This window comes from Brassica oleracea, chromosome C7, assembly GCF_000695525.1.
Source record: "Brassica oleracea var. oleracea cultivar TO1000 chromosome C7, BOL, whole genome shotgun sequence".
NCBI classification, from domain to species: domain Eukaryota; kingdom Viridiplantae; phylum Streptophyta; class Magnoliopsida; order Brassicales; family Brassicaceae; genus Brassica; species Brassica oleracea.
This window is the reverse complement of record NC_027754.1, coordinates 39221806-39231618: the sequence shown is the minus strand read 5'-3', so window position 1 is coordinate 39231618 and position 9813 is coordinate 39221806. Positions and strand designations below refer to the sequence as shown.

At 34.1% G+C, this 9813-nt stretch overlaps 1 protein-coding gene and 1 long non-coding RNA gene across 2 annotated transcripts; one reads left to right on the top strand and one right to left on the bottom strand.

Annotated features, from left to right (window-relative positions):
- Positions 1–560: 560 nt before the first annotated feature.
- LOC106301792 (protein FMP32, mitochondrial-like) lies at positions 561–2446 on the top strand. Its single transcript, XM_013738268.1, has 7 exons — positions 561–1156; positions 1360–1491; positions 1595–1654; positions 1735–1811; positions 1909–1965; positions 2053–2119; positions 2196–2446. The coding sequence occupies exons 1-7, from the start codon at positions 929–931 to the stop codon at positions 2313–2315; spliced, it is 741 nt and encodes a 246-aa protein (XP_013593722.1). The 5' UTR covers positions 561–928; the 3' UTR covers positions 2316–2446.
- A 124-nt stretch (positions 2447–2570) lies between these two features.
- Positions 2571–3670, bottom strand: LOC106301793. Its single transcript, XR_001262283.1, has 2 exons — positions 2874–3670; positions 2571–2797 (listed from the first exon to the last, which is right to left on the bottom strand). It is a non-coding gene; the product is annotated as an uncharacterized LOC106301793 (long non-coding RNA).
- Positions 3671–9813: the final 6143 nt, after the last annotated feature.

Below are 9813 nucleotides of genomic sequence, written 5' to 3'. Positions count from 1 at the left end.
CCAGAGAAATCGAGTTTAAAGAGTTGAAATCATGCTTGGTCGGTTCAAATCAAGTGGGAATCAATCCGGATATAATCATACAAAACCAAAAAAATCGATTTGGGATTCTTTCCTCGGCACGGGATCGATCGATCTATTCTTACAGATCGGTCGATCTGTGTAAATCGACCTTCGCCGATCGAGTGAAATGGACCAGGTCGATCAGTATATATTTCACGTTTTTTTTGTTCTGAATAATGATCGGGATCGATCGATCCACTATAACTTGTAAAGTGGGATCGATCGATCCCTCTTGTCGAACTCAATATATATCTTTTTTAAAAAATTACAATTTTAAGGGCATTACTGCCATTTTGGAAAAAAATTAGTCTAATAAAACATAAAGTAGTATAAATTAGTCTAAAGGGACATAGTTACCATTTTTTTCTCAAAAAAAACATATTTCCCAATATTTTATTGATTGATTGATGAAAAGCATGGTGAAGTTGGAGATTATTAGCACATGTGAGTGTGAGTAAAAATGTAATAATATCCAAAGAAATAACTAAACAGGAGTAGACTTGGGAAACGTGCCCAAGTTGGAAAGAACGAAAGACAAAAGCTTCACGTTTTCTCTCTCTCTCTCTCTCTCTATCATCGTCGTCCGTCTGTTTCTGTTGTCGTAGCGATTTCAATTCTAAGAAGAAGAACAGAACCGAAGAATATCCAAAACGAACAGTCCTCTCACCAAACCCATCTTCAAAGTTTTCTTCCTTTCTATTATTGATCGTCGCGAGATTCATCACCCTTACCCGATTGGGAAACTTCTTGTTTTTTTTACTCATCGCGCATCATCCTTACCAACCCGGTTTACCGATCTAAACCTGCGATCGATTGAACTCGACGGCTCCCATTTCACGAACGGAATTAGCAGTTTTCATCAATTTGAATGGCCGCTTACGCGAATTATCTACGGTTGGCACGACTTGGAACCGGTTCAGGTGTAAATTTCTCGACTCTCAGATCAATCGGTTCTCCGAACAACCCGACAGTAGACAGGACTCTCTTCGAGATTCGTTCATCATCTCCTCTGTACAGACAATCCAACTCCAGATTCATATCTCAACTTGTCAAAACCAATGGGAAACGTTTGTATCTCGTCGACACACTCGCTTTGGTAATCTTTTAGATGATTATTGTTTTTTCATTGGCTTGAATTGTCTAACTTTTTGAATTGAGACAATGGACTGGTTATGTTCCAGACAGGAGTCATTGAACGAACACACATGTCTGATCGTTAATTAATTTTCTAGATATTGTCTTTAAAAAAAAATAGTTATAGTTTTAAGTGAGAATTTGTTATTATGTGGTTTTTTTCAGGTAAGGAGCTTGGAAGCGCAAGGGTTGCCTTCAAAGCAAGCAGAGGCAATAACAGGTGCTATAACTGAAGTTCTGAATGATAGCTTAGGAGTTGTTTCTCAGTTGGTTGTTTCCAAGGGTGAGATGCAGAAAGTAAGTTTCCAACGAACAAAGCTCTGTTACCAAAGACTAAGAAGACCTCAGTTATATATATTGCTTTGATTAAAACTCTTGTCTAACTTTTTTGATCTTGTAGGCTGAAATGACACAGGAGTCTAACTTATCCAAGTTCAAAAGTGAAATTAACAGTTCACTGGTAAGCTGTGTTTTCACCTTTTTTCTAAAGTCTATAATTGTAGTTTGCTTTGAATCCATACACACGTCTCTCATGTGTAGGACCACCATTTCTCTTTGCTGCAACACGAGAATGAGAAACTCCGCAATGACATAGAACGTATCCGCACTGATTTAAGGTCAGCTTTCTTTTTTTTTATATACGAACAACCAACCCTATAGGGTTTGATTTGCTATACACTCTGTGTAGTGAGACTAAGACAATATACATTGCAGGCACGAGATTGACAAAGTCACAGCAGGACAGCGGTTGGACCTGAATCTTGAAAAAGGGTCTGCTAACTTCTTGCTCTATTCAAACTAATCTTTTTTTTGTTATATGATTTTTTAAAAAGTATCTTGCCGTCGATGATGGAGCAGGAGGATAAGAGATGAGCTAACGAATCAAAACGCCGAAACCTCTAACCTTACGAACATACTTGACCGTGTTAGTATATTCCCATCTGTGGTTTATGTGCATTTTGTTTGTTTGTTTGTTTATGTTTTGTTTCAATGTCTCTCAGGAGATTCACACTTTGAGAGCTCAGTTGGAAGCGGCCAAGTACGAGGTGATCAAGTATTGTATCGGTACACTTGTCTCCATCTCAGCCGTTGGCCTAGCTGTCCTCCGGATCGTCATGTGACTCTCCATCGTTGACCAACATCATCATCTTTGCTGTTTTTTTTTCTGTTCCGGATGATTATTTTGGTCTGCTCTCTACATGACTACATCTTGTGATTTATTCGTATGTTTAATGTAATTTGATTTCGTATATATGAAGAAAGAAAGAAAAAAAAAAGAATAACTAATTTTATGAGATTTGCGATCAACGTTGTATATGATGATGTTTCTTCCACCTGTATGAATAGTTTGGTTGTGTACACATTATTATTGTATGTGGAAAAATGTTCTTGTGATGACGACGCCAACCATAGATAGAGCCATAGCCAGCTCTCTGCTTAGAGATAAAGCCCAGCGACAACCACAAACCCAGTCGAACTGTGAAAAAAAAAGGTGTTTCGACCGGCACCGCATCAATAACACCAATGTGCGGTTCAAAAACATGAACTGGTTTACCTGCAACAGAGGACCTCAAATCCTCCTCCCAACCTGGATTTCGACTGGCTGAAAGATGTGTGGTCAATCAAAACAGCACCAAAACTTAAGCTTTTTTTATGGTCGATTATACAGGGAGCTTTACCTCTAGGAACAGAACTCCAACGTCGAGGTATGATCAATGCTGCTTCTTGCCCCTGCTGTAAAAAAGAGGAATCAGCTACCCATATATTCTTCCATTGCCCCTTTGCTAAAGAAGTATGGCGCCACATTCCTCTCAACTCATCAGTTCACCTAGCTGGTGCAGAGACTTTTGAATCCTATATGGTCCAATTCCGAAGCGCCCTCTGTCTCCCTACTACAGGCATCAGGTCACCAGTGCTCCCGTGGATCTGCTGGTCACTATGGACGGCAAGAAACAAGCTGATTTTCGATGATAAAACGGCTCAACCCCTCGAAATAGCGACAAAAGGGCTTGCAGCTGCACTTGAATGGGATCTAGCTCAGAGCACCGATCAATCAAAAAGAAACCAAGTATTCCCCCAAGCTTCAAGCCGACGACAAGTACCAGGAATCCAATCATACCCCTCTTGCTTCGTAGACGCAGCGTGGGATGCCTCCTCCAATCGAGCAGGTATCGCTTGGCATTTCACCAACGATCGAGCGATCAACTCTCCTTTAGGATCCTAGATCATAGACAACGTGGCTTCCCCCCTCATGGCGGAATCGCTGGCGCTCAGACAAGGAATCAAAGAAGCCCTAAGTCTAGGGAGGAGGTCAGTTTCGTTTCACTCCGATTGCGCAACGCTCATCAGAGCAATCTCAACCCAAAGTCAGATCAAGGAGATCTATGGTGTTCTTCAGGATATCAAGCATCTCTCAGCAAACTTTGATCGTATCAACTTTCTGCATATCTCCCGTTCCCAGAACAGAGAGGCAGACTATCTACCTAAAATGGCCCTTAAGGCCCATCTGTTTTCTTCTTGCTTTGTTATGGGCTAGCCTTTGGGCCTAAACCTTCATTTTGTTTCAGTTTTTAAGTTTCTAATATAATCAGTTGTTCAAAAAAAAAAAAAGTGTGAGTCTGGGAGTTGTGTTGACTACTACTTGAATATAAGAAGCGTAAAGCAAACCAATAATGTAAAGATGAGAATGTGGCACAGTCACATCACATGCACTGTTTGGATCAAAGGATTCTCCCTACCATTCTAAGGCACACAACTCGAGAAGAACGCCGCTGAAACAATTGATCTATTATCCTTACAACTTTTAAACCCCTACGCAAAAATATACAATCTTATGGGAAGATGATTAGTACTAACTTTTATCTTACGGAAGTTAATGATGATGGAACTAACTAATTATTTAGACAATGGACCATAACAACGTCAAACCTAGAACGGGAATGTGTGAAAGAAATTGAATAGGGTGGGGAAACTCCTCCAGCCTCTCTTCGTTTTTTCTTCTTTCTAAGTTTTTAATATCACCAAGAAAAGAAAAACACTACTAAAGCCAATTGGTATATACGAGTCTGTTGTGTCAAAACTAAAGTGAATTTATTTAAACAGAAAGAAACACCACTAGAAATTTTGTATTTTGTATTTTGTATTTTGTATTTTGTATATACATGTTCATGATCTGTAGTTCAAATGTGTTGGGCTATTTTCATATTTAATAGTAACTCACTTGTTGACCAAAAATAAATAAAAAGAGTATCTGGCTTATTAAACTAAAACAACAAAAAAAAAGTAAAAGAGAAACAAAATTATGAGAACTAGTATTCTATAAATATTTTAGAAATATTTGGTAATCTGTCATTGATCAATTTTCTTAAAAATATAAGATTTTAATAATATTACTAGATTTTGACCCGCGCTTCAAAAGCGCGGGTTTTTTTTTCCGATTAAGAATATTGTTTGATATGAATTATTATTTTGGTTTTGATGTTTTGAAGTATATTAGTAAGTTATAAAGTGTTATTATATCAAAAAGTAAAAGAATTTTAGTTTAAAATTATATAATTTATCAAATAGTTTATTTTAGATTTTATATGTGTATTCTTATGTTACAACGTCATCGTTGCATTTTGTGTGTATTTTGTAAGAGTTATATTTGTTGAGTTGATGAAACAAAAAATTTACTTGCAGATTTTGGGCTAATCTAATAGTATATATATTGTAGAACTTTTAATAGTTTTAGCAGTGTTTTCATATCCGAACCAAACCTACAGTCTCAGAAGTAAATCAGGTGATTCATATAAATCTGGTTAATACTTTTTCAAAAGAGAAAAATCTTGTTTAACTTAGGTATTCCAAACTTAGTGAAGAGTTTATACCAATCTCAATGTGTTTAGTATATAATATATGATTGAATAACCCGCGGAAACCTGCAAGCTTGAAACTTAAATAACATAAATATTAATTCTGGACCTAATTATATTTGTAAATTTATTTTGTTATTTAAACTGAATTACAGAAGTGGACTTGTATTTGAGCATCTTTTATACTAAACATTATTTGTTGCCCAAAAAAAAATACTAATCATTATTTTGGATTTTAGTAATTGTGCTTTCATAAGTAAAAATTAAGTCAACTTATTTTTTTATAAAAAAAAAAGAGAGAATATGGAGCAATATTTTCTAAATTATTTGTATTTTTTAATTTTCCATAATATAGTTTAAGTGGTTGTATCTGAATTATAGTAAAAACTCAATTAAATAAGTTGGCCCGAGGATAATTTTTAACTAACTTCATATGCATTTTTTCAAATTTGTTCAGTACTTATATGTTAATATCGTTTTTTATGAACTGAAAATAATATAATATACTACTAAGTTTGATCGGTTCTATAGTAAAACATGATTTTGTGATAATTATTTATCATACTTCATTAACTCATTTTATAAAAAATACATGTATTACTTACCAGACTATTTTAATTCAAATGGCATGTATTATTTAATGGTGATATGCACCATACCATTCGTTTTATATAGATATGAATTTAAGAATTAAAATAAACATTATATAATATATATATGGTCACATACATAATAGATTAGTCTATGGACCCACGAGTTTATATATTATTGCATCAAAAGATGTTGGTTAGTAAATCGTACATGGGATATCAATAACTAAATGGAGAAATTTATAATCAAGGGGTGAGATTTATAGAAGGTAATATAGTAGTTACCATAAATATAGGAGTGACACACTTATAATACCTAAAGAAAATCAGAGAAATTTATGAAAATATATTGTTAGGAGAAATTTAAGTAGGACCATGAAATTATTAACTCTTAGGAAATAGTCCAAACAACTTTGTATAAGTAGATTTTTTCTGAGTGATTCTCTTTTAATATAATAGATTTTATAAGAACCTCATGAGAAACTTTAGTCTGAATTGCTCTTACAATTCACTCATTTAATTATTATTATATGCTTTGCAGAAGGTGCTTGGGTATCTTTTTTCCACGTAAATTATGACCAGTCCGTTACTACGGATGCATCCGGATTAACCTAGGACCGACCAAATATGACTTAATTTATGGTGTTTCGTGGAAAAAATATGATTCTATTTTAAGCACTGTAGTAAAAAATAATGAAAAGTTTATTAGTAATTTATTGATAAATTTACTAATACATTGGTAATTTATTAATAATTTATTGGTAAATTATGAACGCAAAAAAAAAACATCAAAAAATAATAATTTATTGGTAAATTTTTTTTTTTTTTTTTTTTTTTGGTAACTTAAACCATAACATATGCAGCTGTGGAGGTTACATTTTATTGGTAAATTTTGTATATTACATTTTAAATTGTATAGTTGTATATATATATATGTTATTTGGTATATACGAAACTAGACATGTCATTATTTTCTGATTTTTAGGCTAACTCTTAAAAGCAAAATCAACTAAAAGCAGTGGAGGAATAACTCCCCAAGTTCATAGAAATTTCGTAAATATAACAGAAGTGTTAAATTATAGTGAAGGCTGAAGCGAGCGATGCACGTTCGTGCTAATCTCAAAGATATGGTCAACGAATATTACTAATAGTCCAGAAATGTCGACAAAAAAAAAAAAAAACTAATAGTCCAGAAATTGGCAATATTGCACATCACTAGAAGGACGCATCCAAACTCCAAAGACCAAAAATACCCAGACTAATATATTAGTCAATCAGACAGTGTGCCCAATACGTTAATTCAGCACTTCCATTTTCAAGTTTATGATATGTCAATTGTATAGATATACAAGAGAGAAAGTGATGGCTATGAATTGAAAACAGCATCAACTTTTTTTTTGGGACAAAAAAACAGCATCAAGTTTACGATATTTCAATTGTATAGTTAGCGTTTTTTAAAATTGTTATGTAGAATTTTTTAAACTTCTGTAGACTTTTTATTAAAATGAAAAATTCAAATAAATTAGAGATTATAACAATTCCTGGCATGATGTTGACTACACAAGATGCTGTAATCGTAGTGTTGAGCACAACGACTGTTAGAGTCTGTGACAAATGCCCAGATTTTACATTAACGAGTGTAATTTTGTTTTGACCAACAAATACTTTGACCAATTTTATTTGTACCTACTTGCTATTATTCGTGAATTAATAATCACCTAACTAATTGATTATCTGTTTTACTTATACCGAGTCCTTGCCAACCCTAAAAATCAAGCCTGCCCATAGTTTTGCTTTCCTCATATTACATTCAAATAATTTCAACTGGTCTTATTATATATATAGCTTTGATATTTGCCAATATTGAGTAAAAACATAAAATAAATATTGTATTTGCATCTGTATTTTCAATTTTTTTTTTTTTGCATACATTCATGACTAGAAAAGGAACCACTGATAACGATCATGACGTTTGGTGTGTCCCCAACTAAGTATTGAAAATTACGAACGGTTTCATATTCACTCCACTGTCCCATACTCATTCAAAATTTCAAAATGTAAGTTGAAACTATCCCCTATATTATATTATAGGAGAAGCCCTTAAAAAAATTTCTTTAAAAATCTAATCTGACGTGGCTTCACGAGAGGATTCTATTTACAAAATAGCACACGTGTCACTTATAGAACCTATGTTAAAAAAACGCAAGCTTTAAATGCAAACAAAAATTTCCTTAATTTTGTGTCCCTTCTCAAACATAACATTCACGTTAACCGGGTGTTATTTTCTTAAGTGATTATGTTGGTTCTCCAATTCTCCAAGCGTACGTGATGTGTTGGTGTTCGATGACTACGTAAGAGGCATAGGGAATTAGCTCTTTGCCAAAGCATTAACAACACGGTCAACGTTTTGGTGTGCATCGAATTAAAAAAAACAAAGAACTGCTGAATCAAGTAACCTTATAACATGGTTATTGAGATTGAGATTTTGCAGAAAGGAACGCGGAAGAGATGGTAAAGGAAGGAGCAATATGGGAACTGGTGAGGATCTCAAGAGAAAGCCCGACAGAGCCTAAGATGGAATATGGGAACTGGTGAGGATCGCAAGGCGCGATTTAGAGAAGACATAAGTTCTCTTGATCACATGACTCTCACTTCAAAGTTAAAGAAGTTAAAACCCTGCTTCACGGGATATCAACACGAAGACGCCTACGTTCAGTAAGGAAAGTGGGACTCTGTTTCTTCATGCAAAATTTATAAGACATTATGCTTCAGTTTCTTCGGATAGTTCGTTTTTTGTGTAATTTGCTTTGAGTGCCGGTGAGTTCAGCTCCCAAGAGTAGTGTTGTATGCATATTTTAAAGGTTTTGATGTTAACATATATTTTTGGTTGGTAAAGATCAATGCGGTTTCGGAAAATATTTTTCGAGCGCATATGCATAAGTGGTGTGGTTGAGATCCTCCTCAAAACACGGCTCTTTAAAAGTTTGGATGCAGATCCATGCAAACATGTTAGAAAATATATACATAAATTTTTTATATAGAATGTCTTAAGATTACAAACCAAGCTAAGAGAAGACCTCGAGGTTAGATACACTTAAGAGCTTGACAATCAAAGTATCCTAAGGTACATGCAATGGACTTCACATGCAGATATGTCTCATACAAAAATGAAAAGCGACATATAAAACTCTATGGCGTATGATTCGCCATACAGATTGACTGGTTTTACCCATGTTAATTTTCGTGAAATCTTAGACGGAACTCTCAGTCTTGAATACTTGATCGGTGAGTCTAAATGAAATAGATGTTCTGACCATTAACCGTGATCACAAATATTATACTTACGTTTTTTTCTTATTTTGTAGATATTATGGGTGAGATAGTTGAGGTAACTCATGTTGAAATCGTATCTCTCAATGGGAAGGACACGGAAAAGATTTCATTACTCTTAAAAAATGAAGAGTGAGTAAAACGATTTAATATAGTTTCGTTTTTATTTTTTAACGATCTACTATCAAATTTTTTCTACTTAACATGCTCACCACCATAACCTTTTATATTTTGATCCTCAAAGATGTTAGGCTTCCATTAGTTGTATGGGGAAAGGTTGCACTAGATCTAAGCGAAGCAATTCAACTTCTTTCTGATCGAACTCTCATTTGTGTTATGAAGTTTGTGAAGATCAAAGTATGGGAAGGTAAAGTTCTTTATTTTCATGAGGTTTCTTATTTTTAATGATCCTCATAAATATGATATTCTTATACGTGGAAAACATGTTCTTAAAAGATGAGCGAAGCGTATGCAATGCATACAATGTGTCTGCTGTGTCCCTTAATCCGTTTATTGAAGAGGTTGAAGCTTTTGCTAAATTGTAAGTTTGGAAACATTGTTTGAAAATAGTGGAGTTGTATTTGTTTTGAAAATCTTTTATCAGTATTGATTTTCATAATATGATTAGGTTACCAAAGAAAAATATATCTTTGGCAATTGTGCAGTCTAAACCATTTTCCATAGTGTCAATGATGTCAGAGGAAGAAGACTACTTCGTGAAAATGCCACAGAAAACAATATCTGATATTTTGGAGACGAGAAAGGTTTCAGTATTTTCAATAATTTGAGCACCTAATCATACGTTAAGTTATCTTATTGTTTATACATATATACATATCGTGTTT